Source organism: Pleurodeles waltl, chromosome 12 (assembly GCF_031143425.1).
Source record: "Pleurodeles waltl isolate 20211129_DDA chromosome 12, aPleWal1.hap1.20221129, whole genome shotgun sequence".
Lineage (NCBI taxonomy): Eukaryota > Metazoa > Chordata > Amphibia > Caudata > Salamandridae > Pleurodeles > Pleurodeles waltl.
The window spans coordinates 236,583,688-236,598,288 of NC_090451.1; the positions used below are offsets into that span (position 1 = coordinate 236,583,688).

At 42.7% G+C, this 14,601-nt stretch overlaps 1 protein-coding gene across 1 annotated transcript in view; it reads left to right on the plus strand.

Moving 5' to 3' along the window:
- Positions 1-14,601, plus strand: part of LOC138267110 (polycystin-1-like protein 2) — a 176,688-nt gene that overhangs the window by 89,402 nt on the left and 72,685 nt on the right. The window contains exons 9-10 of the mRNA XM_069215959.1: positions 2,133-2,277; positions 8,528-8,756. Of these exons, the coding sequence (XP_069072060.1) occupies positions 2,133-2,277; positions 8,528-8,756 (374 nt within the window). The remainder of the gene's footprint in view (positions 1-2,132; positions 2,278-8,527; positions 8,757-14,601) is intronic.

Genomic DNA, 14,601 nt, shown 5'->3' on the forward strand with positions numbered 1-14,601 from the left:
TTTCCCACACTGAATGACACAAAGTGATGTCAACACGTAAAGAGAAATTGTGTTTTAGATGTGGATTTTCATTTCCACACGAGGGAAAGTGTTCTGCCTTTGGACAGATATGTAAAGGCTGAGGGCAAGAGGAAAAGGTAAGTGCCTCATGGCCTGAAGACAAAATGGCTGCCAGAACGTTCCAGAAGCAAAGTTTGACGCACACCCACAAGGCCAAGTGGCGACATCAGTTGAGGCAAATTGATACTAAACAAAGTTGATTATCATCTAAATCATCATCACAATGCTCATCTGCCTCAATAACAAGTGAAAGTGAAAAAAGTGATTGTACCATGTCGATATTTACCTCAAAGAAACGTGAGCATATTGGACTGCTTGCATGTGAAAAAAAATGTCAGTCAAAGAAAAGTTGACATGCCAAAGCCATTAAATCATATAAACACTGTCCTAAGATTACATTGAAAATAAATGGTTGTTCGATACCTTTAATTATCAACAGTGGTGCATCGATAAACATAATGCCTTAAGAAAAATACGATGAACTATGTCCATTAACGCGGCTTGCTCCATCAAGGGCCAAAGTATATACATGGCTGCATCCCGGCCCATAAAGAGTCAAGGTTCATTTCTAGCAACAGTAAAACATAAGAAACAAATTGTGTTGGTTTCCTTGTTTTATTATTTAATCAAGCTGGCAATAATATATTCTTCTAGTGAACTTTTTATAATGAGGGCTTTTCCAATTGGAATGATTTTTAACTTAGCATAGATGACACTTCTGTTTGTAATAACATCTCAAATCTATGACTAGTGTCAAAATGTCTCTTACTATCATAGTTTGGTTCCCTTTTTGTGGTTATATCAAGTACCCATGGCACTTCATTGATTATTAACTAGCATTTGCACTTTTTTTTGTTTTTTTTACAATCGTGTGGCTTTTTCTTGTGTCTTTGAAAAACAAAGTGATTTTAATACCTTATTTATGTATAGTTTAAATTAACTATGTCATGATGTAAATAAATAAAACATATTTAAAGGCATAAAAGGCTCTTTCTGCAATGTCCTAATATTAGATCATACCATAATTTGGGAGTTTAAAGGATGAAAGAGCGAAATCAAGAAGGAGACATAAGGAGGCTAACCACACCCTGCTTTTGAATCAGAGAGATGCTGTAGCCTTGGTGCAAGCAGAATTACCTTCTGATGTGTACATTTGGCTAGGATGATCGCGTTGTTTTTGTAAGGTGGTAATACTTGTGTACGGGCCTTCTGTAGGATACCTGAAAGACTGACGTTTGCTCGTCCTGCACCCATCTGTCAAATATCTCATTAACCCTCTCTGCTCACATTAACTCTTTAGTTCTTCCTACCATTTCTCAGTACTCTCATAATAATGACATCACACTGTTAATGAATCCACATTGGATCCTGACCACTCACTCAGGCATCGGTCTGACAAAATGGTTCAGAGCAACCATATACGGGCCCTGAAGCTCAGGCTCGTGGTCACCCTCATGAGTAACATGGGGAAGGCCCCAATAAAGTTCTAATCTGAGATCTTCAAGGTCAGAGTGTCTCAACAGAATACCTGAAAGGGGCAGCCACATTTAGACAACCTGCTGCCTTCCCCCCCTAAACTCCAAATTACATTGCCCACTTGCTCTCAATAGGACATCAGGCTTTGGACTCCCAGCAGATGTCGTTAACTCAAAGTGCAGCCCCCCAAGCCTGTCTCCCCGAATGCTATGCAGCTCTCAATGAATAAAATAAAATGGTGGAACTGTTTAGTGTGCAAGCCCTACACCAGCATTTCGCAACATTAGATCTTAGGTAAAAGGCTTTGACACCACCAGTTCATGGACTTTTAGCAAGGTTGCGACTCACGTTTGCATGCAGTCTGGGGCAGTCACTCATAGCAGTCAATAGCAATGTACAAACAAGCTCTGGGTAAGAAATCCCCAAACCCACACAATGCTTTAGCTGCAATAAAAAGGACTTACTGGATGATCTCTACCTTTCAGCTAGCATCTTTGACACTCCTTAAATATGTTTGCTCCTTTTGTGCTCTGTATGCCTGTCCCATCACTGAATACTGTAACATTGTGCCTCTATCCTACTGCCTCTTTAACTAGAGTATGGAACAACTGGTTCAGTCCCTGAGCAAGGCTACTAGGAATCACTTGCCAGACCTGGAGAAGCAGCTGGAAGCATCCGGTGATGTAACAAGCCTGCTGCAGCTCGTGAAGCGGATGTTACAGAACCAGCGAGAAGCAGAGAGTGAGTAGCACACATACATTCTCCCACTGTTCTCTGGCGTCATGACTTCTACTACTTCATATCCTCAAGTCTCTTTGTTGTCTTCCTCCTTCCGTAGGTATAGCCATTTATTACAGCATGTGCCATTGTGAGTTAATATAAGGAGTAGTAATATGGAGTTTATAAGAGTGTGCATACACTCTGAATAACACCCCATCATCAGAATGGAAATTATCGGTGCAATATTAACATAGTTGCATTAAAACATATGTAATACGGGTAGCACACCCACCTCATTTCGGCCTGTTCATCTACTTTACACACCGACAGCCAGGGTCGAACTGGGACAGAAAACAGGCCAGGACACCAGAAACCAATGTGGCCCCCCTTCCAGAAGTTACATAGCTACAAAAGTTGCAGGTAGGGCTTTTTTGAACCTGTATGCAGTACAAGTGTTTTGCAAGGAATGGGAGACTGCATACATCTGCCGTACTGCCCTGTTGGCCAGTCCGAGCCTGCTGATAGCCACCATCATATTCTTTCACCTTATGACATGTCAGTTGAGGGGATCCTCAGTTTCAGCTCAGACTAAGTTGGGAATGTCCTCACTTTGAAAGCATTGACTTCCTGCGTTTTTCGTTTTTTATTTGGTTGTCAGGGTTCTTCAGTCTGTAAAACCTAAATTTCAGGTTGTGTGGCGAGTTCAGGCTTTTAAGTAAGGCTACTAGAGACTGAATAATATACATATACACATCTGTTTCGAAGCTACTTCGCTACAACATAATTCGTTCTTGAAGTATTGTCAAATAAATGTGGGGAAAATACATTTATTTTCAGCACAATGGTGACGGTCATTTATTATGCAAAGATGCAGATTAGTGTGAAATAATTAAAGGTTTCACTAGTAAAATGTACAGAGATAGGCATATGACTGTTCTACTACTTCAGAGGTGGTGGTAGAGCCCACTCTGATGAAAGGCCACATAAGATGGAGGGAGAGATTGAAAGGTTCAATTATAAATCAACATTACTGGTTCTCCAGGTCTACAGTTTCCTTCTAATTCCTTCTAATTTAATCAATAGACTAAGCCATCGTTGTCATGCGTGCCTGCTCCATTACAGAGAGCCCCATCAAAGAGTTTTCCTTAATCTAAGGTACCAGACAAATCCTCTTTCACAAACAAATTGTAATGATCTACTACATCCCAATAAAGTGAAAAGGTTGAAGATATTTTTTCTGCTTCAGATCAGTGCTACTACAAAGGTGGCACACCATCCCTTGTGTAACATTTCAAAATCCGAACCCATACTGTCTACATTTCTAAGAGCTCTACTTATCTCCTGTGCCTCAGACATATGTAACAGAAAGGTTCATCAGTGTTAGCATGGCATAATTTCTCCTTCTTCCACCACCTCTCTCATAAAAAACCTCCCTCACCACAAGTGGTGTTTTTCACGAACACAAACACAAACATGCAATAATTCTTCCTTTCAGGAAGAAAGTAATTTTGACCCTTGAAACCTTGTCCCATTTCCAAACTGTTGCTTGGCTCCCCTGCATCCCCCAGTCTCTGGAAACCCTGGCCAGTGTTCAAATCTCCTGCCACCCGATAATGCATATCTTGTGGAAGGACCTAACCATATGTAGTAGGAATCTCAGAAACACGGAGTGATCAACCACCTTGTTTTACTCGCCAGATTTGGTGTAACTGTCAGGCCATGGGTTTCTACTGTCCTGTGCAACCACATGCAGCACGTCAGCCTGGCATCCTTTCTATTAACCTCCATGAACATCAGTTGGTGTGTGCAACTACATGGCCAATTTGGCCTACATTCTAGAAGATAGTTGCATCTCCCTAATGATATGCAGATCACCCTCAGACTATGAGAGTGATCTTGGAAATCAGGTCACGTAATACACTGCTTAAAGCCATTTAAGAATTGATTGCAGGTCAAAATTATCTGCCTTAATAGCCAGAAGCCCGGCATTCTCTTTTGTCCGGTAAAACTCACACTTAAATCAATCAACCAGTCTATTTATAAAGCGCACTACTCACCCGTTAGGGTCTCAAGGCGCGGGGGGAGGTTACTGGTCGAAGAGCCACGTCTTGAGGCGTTTCCTGAACGTCAGGAGGTCCTGGGTCTGGCAAAGGTGGAGTGGTAGGGAGTTCCAGGTCTTGGCAGCGAGGCGAGAAAATGATCTTCCTCCGGCAGTGGTGCGGCATATGCGGGGGACGCTGGCGAGGGCGAGGCTGGCAGAGCGAAGATGGGAGCGTGGAAAGTGAGTCTGTCTTTGAGGTGGGCAGGGCCTGTGTTGTGGAGAGCTTTGTGTGCGTGGGTCAGAAGCTTGAAGGTGATCCTCTTTTCCACTACCCCTCTGACAAAGTAATGCCACCTAAAACTCGGGTCCGAAAAGTTTTCAAAATTGAATATGCTGTTTGACAGCCTCCTAGTATTCACTCCTCATGTCAGTGCAACCATGAAGATCTCATACGGCCACCTTCACCAACTACAGCGACTCCTACAAGACTAGACCACTGCAAAACTCTCTACACCAGAGTCTCAGAAAAGGAACCTTTCAAAATGTGAAGGATCCACTGATCTACCTGATTCACTGTGATTGAGCAACCACACCAAAACCATTCATATCTATAAGATTGGTTGCTGGCTCCTCATCAGACAGATATCACAATTCAGTACCTGAAAACTAACTCATATGGCACTACCGATCATCCTGAGGCTGGAAGTCAGGTGCTCATACATTACTGCCATCATTCCAGCCACATAAAAACATTTATGTGGCGATTTCTCCACATCCATGGCTTGTCCCTGAGGAATGCCTTCCATGCAAACCTGAGGGTCCAACTTGCCCCTCTCAACATCCACAACGCCTAACATCTCAGCTCTTCTCAGTAGAAAATAACTAAAGGTCTTCTAACTCTATGAACTGCCAAGTGCAGATCTTGTAGATATGCTTTAGGTTTGTTCTGTCTATCACACATAGCTGGTCAGATGCTGAAGATCTGCCTATAAGCCCCTATCTCTCAAAGAAGACTCCCCTCTAAGGGTATTGCATTGGCTTATTTGTGTAGTTACACCAACTTGCTTGAAGGTCATAGCCACAGACCCCAGTTGATCTCGTCCTTGCACATGCCACCTCTTTATACCCCAAGAAGGTGCTCTGGGGTAATTGCAGTGCTTTAAACAAATACAGGGTATCGTATAGAAATGGGATATATCTATGGTGCCACATAAGTAATTACAAATTGCAAATCTTTGAAAGAAGTGAATTTGTTTTGTCTTTAGCTAGAAACAAATTACACAGTTCACAATTGTAGGCACTCTCCGAGAGCAATGACAGGTCAAAAGCAAAATAGTTATACAAAGATTGTGTAAACGTCAGTAGAAGTGCCCCAAAATGTATGTATGGATGATTGCTTACTTATGGACCTTTGGAATTTTTCCGACCTATAAATAACCAAAAAGCAGATGGTGGAAGGTCCACATGATGAAATTTGGTGACCACAGTAGTGCGATTATTTACCGAATATTATTTTAGTGTCCTTGTTTAAGACATCTTTGAAGCACCTGTTTAAGTGAAGCCAAGAAGAAATGATTTAAATAACAGAGAAAAAGTATTAAGTTGTTTTTCACTTAAACTTTTTAAAGGCTGGCATTTGCTCTTCAAATAGGATGAACGTGTAATTTGTATTTCATTATAATTGTAAGAGAAGACAATGGCATACTGGGAGCATTGGTAGGGAAAACAGCCTCCACGGAACAGAAAGAGTAATGATATCAAAGCAAACAAAGAGTGACGAGGAATTGCACTGAAGTCCTCTGGAACAGCCACTATTGAGAATCTGTTTGCACTTAGATCTTTAGTCACTCTGTGTTACTAGTCTCCTACTTTACAGGGATTGCTTTATTTAGGAAGATTGGCTCCACTGTGAATACCTGTGGTAATGGTTGCACTGCAGAGACACAATCATATCCTAAATGTTTTTAGAAGCTATGTGTTTTTATAACATTCTGAATTAGCACCTTCAAATTTAGGCAAAAGTCTAGGATGCAGTACAGGGCACCCAGTGATTTTAGTTGCAGTTACAGTTTGCGTTTTTAGGATTTTCGGCCTGTGTTTTTATTCATTTCTCTCCACAATATTCAGTTTAAACAGTGGGAAACATCTCATTACTTCCAGGTTTTCAGCTATCATATTGTACTTATGTTGCCCTTGTCTGCCTTTCCATGGGATACATTGTGTGGCTTAAAGTTCATTGTTGTCTCAAATCTCTATTTGCATCTGGAATCGCTTAAACCATCTTGCCATTGTTAGAAATTGAGGTTCTTTTTCAACACAAATATATCCTCAGATCGCTCCGGATGTCATCTTTTTATCTTAATTTACTGTTCTGAGAATTCTCGTAGGTCTTCTCTGCAAAGTCTTTTTTAGCAAACATTGATTATTTTCTTCTGAGACACATTTCCATTATCCACAGTAATGCATATTGTTCCAAGTGTGCATTAAAAGTTACCTCCTGAGTTACGAAGCTTTCTTTCACAGAGTTTTTTTGGCAAGTGCTCAGATTTGCCTTGATCGGTTGCGGATTTCCGTTCCATACAGCAGTGGTTCCCAACCTTTTGACTTCTGCGGACCCCCATTTTATCAATACTGGAGCCCGGGGACCCCCACTGAATCGTTACTGGAACACGGGGACCCCCAAGGAGTCATTACTGATAGCTGGGACCTAATATTATTAAATTTTTTAAGCAGCCACGGACCCCCTGAGGAGGCTTCGCGGACACCCAGGGGTCCCCGGCCCACAGGTTGGGAACCACTGCCATACAGCATAAAACTCCCCATCTTCGCCTCGAAGATATACTCCAGCTGTTTTACCCTTTCGGATTTCTGCTTGTGACAAACCCGAGGATACACACTTCCACCACTTCTGTTTTTTTCCTGATTTTCTTTGCGTGGTGCCCAGTTTATGCCTATCCTTACCATGATCTCCATTTATGTGATCTCGTGTTCGTCCTGGAGTGCTGCCACTTAGCAGAACTACTGTCATTTTGTATTATGCGCCCTCATGCCAGGATCTTTTATTTCTCTTTAGGTATCTAAACCATGTATTCTTGCAGACCTTTGTTGCTCCAGCTGACAATTGTTTCCAGTCCTAGCCAAGACTGGGAGGTATTCACTGAACATGCAGAGATACGGCCCTAGTTTTGAGAAACACATTTTAATGTTAGAGGGTTTACAGAAAGGGCAAATGAAAGGTGAGATTAGAAATGGAACTGTAGGCGTCCTATCAGACAATCCATCTTTATGTTTGTCTTAAACCTTCAGACAACTGACCTTTTGCTCCAAAACCGACTTGTTCCTTTGAATTATCAGACCCCTGTTATAGATTTGCTTTATTTTCACCAAATGGGGATTCATGATTGTCTTCTTGAGATCAGAGCCAGAAGAGAAGTCGAAGAAGGCCGCAAACAAGGGCTTCTATTCTGGTTCAGTGGCTGTGAACAGGAAACAGCAGGTTAACACACTGAACCTCTGCAGTTCATCTTGGTAAGCGGCAACCTTGGAAGGGGAACAGACTGTTTTGCTCTTACAGCCAGTCTGTGTGGTATAAAAAGATTACATTTGTAAAACAGTTCTGTCTCTACAATATGTTCTTGTTTTATTGGCTCAGAGGACTTGCAGTGGCTTACGGATCCTTTCTGTTAGAGAAAAGCCATGATGCTCAACCTTCGATATGCAGGGAAATCCATATAAGATGGTGCTTTCCCTGCAGGCCACCACCAAGCTTCATGCATTTTGGAGAGACACTGGAGAAACAAGTTGTTTCTTAGGGCTGTTTCTTCCTACCAGAATGTTAGCATATTCTTGATTCGTCTGCATACCATGTGGCTACTGCAAGATTTGCAGCTACGAGGTTTTCTTCCAACTATTTATCTGTTTATCATCTGCAGTATTATTACACTAGAGACTGAAAAGGATAAACGTCGATGTGGGCGGCCTATGAAATGTAATGTACATGTATAAACCGTTTATATTTGTATATTATTTGCTGTGTATTTTTATGTTTATCATATATATTCATTGATGACCTGTAACACGTCCTGCAGAGCTATATCAAATACATGCACAACCCTACATAGCGTGCCAGCTTTAAGGTATGTCCTTGAAAATTGTCCCTCTATTAATCGCTGCAATCATAATATTGTGTTATGTATGTCTTTTAAACAAACATGTCTCTTGTATGCACAGAGATTCACAAGGTCTCTGCCCCTGATAAGTTCTCGTCGGAGGAGGAGCTGCATGACTTTTTTTGTGGGCATTTCACATACCAAAAGTTGCGGAAGATTTCCAGCGACCTCCAGAGGCTGGGGCCACAGGAGTTTCCAGATCAGGGCCAGTATGAACGAGCTGTGGATCAGTTTAAAGAATTTTTACAAGTCTTGGAAAAGTCTGTCCCACCACTCCAGTCACGTGCAAGGTAAAGCCTCCCTGCAGTTCAGGTATTGTAATTTAGAACTACCGTAATTTCCAAGGCCTTTGAAATGAAGCAAGGATCATGGTTTCGAATAGGAGAGAAACACACCTCTTAAATCTAAACTAATGGTCATCATAGTACCCTTCGTTAACATTGCAAGTTGTAGGAATTTGGTCACATGTATTACCAGAATTCTCCATATTTAGATGGGAGTTGGAATAAATAGACTGAGGTATGTGAAGGTAATGGCATCTCCCCCTACTGACCAGATTTTTGTTTGTGCTCACCAGTTTTTCATTTAGTTTGTTTTAGGGTCTCTTAGGTAACATTTAGGGTCAAAGTGTCGCTGAAATACAAGATGCTTTTCCCAAGTGCATTCTGCTATCTGTTTCCTCCATTGTACTATAGCATCCGAGCCAGGCAACTTTGCCTTTCTAAACATTAGAGGTATACGCTTTTTTTAACAGATTGTGAAACAATGAATTTCAATAAAATTGGGTTAATTGTATTACTTTCCTGTGTGTCAAGTCCTGTAGCTACCAAAATTGGAAGACGTTTGAAACACACCAAACTCCAATAGTAAGCAAAATGTACTGTCGGGCATCCCAAACCTTTTCAGTTGCAAACTTCAACATGTCATATTTGCTATTTCCTTTGTCTAATATGTGGATCTTTGTAAGTCTGTCAAACACCCACCAATGAATGAAACAAACTGCGAATGTAGATCGGATTTGGTCTTCACGTGTGTACGTTTTTAGAAGTAAAAGTAAAACAAACTGTTTCCTATACTATCTCCAAAAAATCATTAAATAACATAAAGCTGTCTCAGCCTAAACAATGACAAATGGTCAGGTAGACAAATAACTGGTCACAAAACACTGGTTGCAAATTGCACCGTTTTTGCCACTAATGAAGAATCATTTGAAGCGGCCTGTGCACTAATAAGTCCGCTTGTAATATTCTGAATTGCCGTGCCTCACATTTATGATCTACCTTTTAAATATTATTGAGGTAGGTCATAAATTGCGACTCTGTACGATTGAAGGCCAGCTCAAGGATGGTGGCCCGCGGGGGTCAGAAAAACACCATTTCTGTAATTACTTGTGAAAAAGGCAATCTTTTTTTTAATGCAGCTTGTTTGTGAGGCTGCATTTAAAAAGAAAAGTAATTTTATTTGTTTGAGAGTTAGCAGTGGTTTCGTAGACGACTGTCTATTTGTTTTAGTTCGCAATGTAGTCCGAAGAAGACCCCTTCCCTAATGGGTTACCGTCTGCTTTAAGGTCCTAGTAACCTTTCATAGTTTTTCGACCGAAATTCTATGTCCAGACCAGAGGCTCAGATTATGCATTTCTCTTTCCTTTTAATTACTCAGCAGCCATGAACACTAGAAAAAAGCTTGAACTCAATAAAGACTACATATCCCTTGAGTCTTCAGGGTTGAATTTATAGCATCCATAACCATATAGCCAGTCCTATATATTTATGCACCAAAGAAAAGCTCTTCCTCTTTCTTCGCTGCTCAGAAGCCAGATAAGTGCTTTTCTTTATTGGATGTGCTTTCTGCTAAATAGTTGTTATTGTGTACTGTAATTGCAATATTTCTGTCGGCGCGATTGGTTTATGGAGGTGTGTGGTCTTTGAGTTACTTTCTCCTGTGTATTTACTGAGGCCAGCATTCAGCCCCTCCTGGGCTCTGACATAGCCTCCCATACGGTAGCCCATTAGCACCACTAGAGGGCGTCCGAGAGCCTGTGACGAACCCGCTCTGTCATATGGCTGTTCACGGTGCACTGTCGGGCCCTCCAAGTGGTGCATGGCGCCCAGCTCCTCTACTTGTGCAGGGACTCCTCAGGAGCCAGCAGCACGTTGCTTTCCAGGCCTCTGCAAGGCTCATTGTCTCCTCCTTTCGTTTCATCAAAGGGAAACGTTTTGTTTGAAACAAACATGCAGAGGAGAGCCTTGAGATCTTGCCATTGTTCTTTAGCACTTAGCCTTCCTCCATTCTAGTGGTTCCTTCCCGTGGAGCTATAGCTTGCGGACCATTGTATTTTAGAGATCGTGTGCAAGTCCTTATTCCCTGACTAACAAGCTCTGGCAAATTTACCTACTGACTATTATCAGTGCTCAAGAAAGAATGGGCCAATGCAAGTACTGACTGTAAGACCATCCGGGTTTTGTTCTCCTCATTTGTGCCGCTGACCTCTATATTGTACCTGAGCTTCCATGGCAGGTGCAGATAATTATAACTGGGAGTCTGTGGAGAAGGAGCAGACGCTCCTTCCCATCCACGGGGAAAAGTGGACTCTTCTGATGCCTCTATCCAGAGATCGATTTCCTCAGCCTTGGAGCCCTTGGGTAGGCAAATTGTACAGCTTACTGCCCAACGTAATGTTATACCCCCAAAAGGGGAAGGTGAGGAGCCTTCGCCTCCTAATGACACTCAGGGTGCCGGTCCGTGTTAGAGCACAGCTAAATCCTCCACGTAGGCTAGGGCTGTTTTCTCACCCTCAAACGCTTTCGAGAGCTTGTGCAAAGCTTTCCTGAAAAGGCACCTTGACGCCCTTGAGAAACAGGAAGTCGATTCCCAACCTGGATTTACTCCTGATGATGATTCCTATTCACTACAAGTAATGGACAGGACTACAGAGGAAGATTCATATAACCCTGATGGGGACTCTAGCGATGAACCAGGCACCAGTAGATCCTGGTGATTGCAGGGCGGCGACAAACGACCTAGGATGTGGACGAGTAGGGTGTGTCTACCCCGGAGGATTCTGCGGGTGCGTCGGACAGGTTAAATCCGGAGGACATTTATCATCCCTACTCTAAGGACTGGGTTCCTGCCAATAAGGTAGCGCTGTATTTGGCCAGCCTAGGGATCTCCAACTTTTTCTGCAATAAGAGCTACTTAGGTTCAATGAAACTCATCCTGAGCTACTGATATTATTAGTGTTGTAATAGTGACCATGTCACTACATTATTGCCATCATATGCAAGATTACTACCAGTGATCGCTTTGGTGCATCTGGACGATTGCCAGCAGTAATGTAAAAAGTATTTGTCAATTGCCTCTGGAACCAATGTAATTATATTAGTAATAAGCATTCACACACTACATTCACATTTAAATATATTTTGGAAATTCAGGCATTTTTCTGAAAACCTCACCTTATGAATTTTGAAAATACAAACATTTTCATCTTGAATACACATTATGAATTTCGGTATGCATATATTAATTAAACCAAGCAAAAGCTTCTATGTTAGTAGGTTGGGCTGCAAAGAGGAGTGGTACTTATAGGTAGCTGGAGACCAACGAGTAGCTTGTGAGCTACTGGTACTCGTTGGAGGACCCTGGGCCAGTCCCATTCACAAGTCCATAGACAAAGAGGTCTGGGGTCGTCTGAGGGTGGAATGTCCTAGATCCTCATTGGCCAGCAAAGTTGCTTGTACCTCTGAGATTGATAGCACAATGCTGACCTTCATCACCAAGTGTATTAAGGACTCAAAAAACTGCCTTAAACATTAATGGAAGTCCTGCCAGGACAAAGTGTTTGATGTCCTAGTTCCCCACACTAGGATACTTGACATGGCTGAAGAGGCCCACAAGTCGGGCATCTTGATCGATTCCACAGTACTCTCTAGTTGGGCCCAATGGGCTCTGTGTTTTTTGGGAAATGCCAACTGTGCGTTGTCAACCAAGTGCAGATGCCCATTGCTTATAAAAATTGATCCCAAACTAGGGGAATTGACTACCATTGAAGCAGGATCAGTGGCAGATTGAGGTCTCTTCTGAGACCCTTTCATTAAATAACTTACCAAATTAGTCAATACTTTTTTCTTCTCTCCATTAGGCGCAACAGTCTATGCAAAAAGTCTTTGGCCAAAAGGTTTTTGGAGGTCTGGAAGAGGTACGGGGCATGCCTCCGGCTGAGGCTATAATTCCAAACCCCCACAAGCTCCAGATCAGATGTTCAATGCAGTGGTAGAACCAGAAGGACTTTGGTTTTTTTTTCCCCTCCCGTAGCAACAGCTGAGGTCACGCCACAAGGGAGCCTTCCAAGGAGTCAGCAATACCCCTATTGGTCCCAAGGTAAGCAGTACGCCTTTTACCCCACAAGAAGTGGGGGTAGGTTGCAAAGGTTCCTTCACAATTGGCCATCAATAACAGGGGATGTTTGGGTACTTCAAACAGTGAAAGGTTTTCACACAGAGTTCTGTGGTAGCTCCCCTCCCTGTCAAGGCTCACATCCTAGGCCCCTGTTTTTTTCACAGGAGGGTATGCAGATGGTAGACAAAGAAGTGAACAAATTGTTGCTAAAAAGGGTGATCATTCCCACGATCCTCCATCCCATGGGATTTGTCAGCAGCAGCTTCCTTGTAGAGAAAAAAGACAAAGGATTCCACCCGGTAATCAGTCTGAAGGAGTTCACAAATGGGTAGTGTATCGGCACTTCATGATGGAGGGTATTCACTTCCTTTGAGATATACCGCTCCCAAACGATTAGCTGGTCGGGTTAGATTTGGATGCCTTCCTCACCTTACCAATTGTTTTCCTCCACAAATGCTTTCTTCAATTTGAGTGGAGGGGACAAATCTTTGAAATCACATCTCCCTTTCAGTCTCTCTTCCGCTCCATGGTGCTTCACCAAAGTGCTCTGACCGGTTATAGAGTGGCCCTGCATGACCGGAGTCCGGCTTATCGCCTATTTAGATGACATTCTCCTGATGCATCAAGACCGCCACACCTTGGTGGATCAACTCCAACTGACAATATCTCTTCTCCAGAACCTAGCTTTTATTGTCAACATTCAGAAATCGTAATTTGTCCCCACCCAGAAACTGTTTTCTTAGACTTCGGATACAATACTTTACTTCAGTCCTGCAAACTGCCCAATAGAGAAATGCTCCTCATTCGCAGGGAACTGCACAACACTTTTAAAAGGGAAACAGTTATCTCTACGTCATCTAGCCAGGATTGTAGGGCTTCTTTCATAGTCTGTCCAGGCTATTTTTCCAGGGCTGTTGCATTAAAGAATGCTCCAATGCCTGAAGGCACTGCACCTCAGAAGGGGATTGACTAATGCTCAGGAGATCATTCTTTATCCAGCAGCTCAGATAGAGATTCGTTGGTGGCAACCACATGCATGCATGGAAAGGCAAAGCCATCATTGGCAAAATCCCGGACTTGATTAGAGAATCTGATGTCAGCCATCAGAGATAGGGAGCTCGTTGTGGAGATGTTGCCATAGAAGGACCGTGGCCAGAAAACAAAGAGGCTCTTCATATGTTTGGAACTCCTGGCAGGGTACTTTGTGGTGCAAAGTGTGACAGAGAACAGAATCTCTTGCTCCATCTTCTTGAAGATGGACAATATATCAGCAGTGTGTCACATAAATCACCTTGGCGGCGCTTGCTCCAAGGCACTGGTGGATCTGGCCAACAAGTTTTGGAACCACTGCGTGTTAAACAAGATATCTGTCAAAGCAAAGTACCTACTGGGTCGACTGAATCAGACAGCAGACTTGCACTTCAGACATCTGAAGGACTCCAGGGCATGGAAGTTAGACCCAGTTCTGTTTCAGAGGATTATGGACAGATGGGGTCTATGTCAGGTGGACTTCTACACTTCATGTCTCAATCATCAACTACCCAAGTTCTTCAGCTAGCTTCCAGACAGTCTAGTGGAGGTGACTGATGCCTTCTTAAAGGACTGGAGTCACATGCAGGGGTAAGCATTTTCTCTTTTCTCGATGACTGCCAGACTCACGGTGCTGATCAGATAGCAGAAAGCGGAGGCGATCCTGAAGGCACCATTGTGGAAATTGTAAGTCTGGTATCCAGTTCT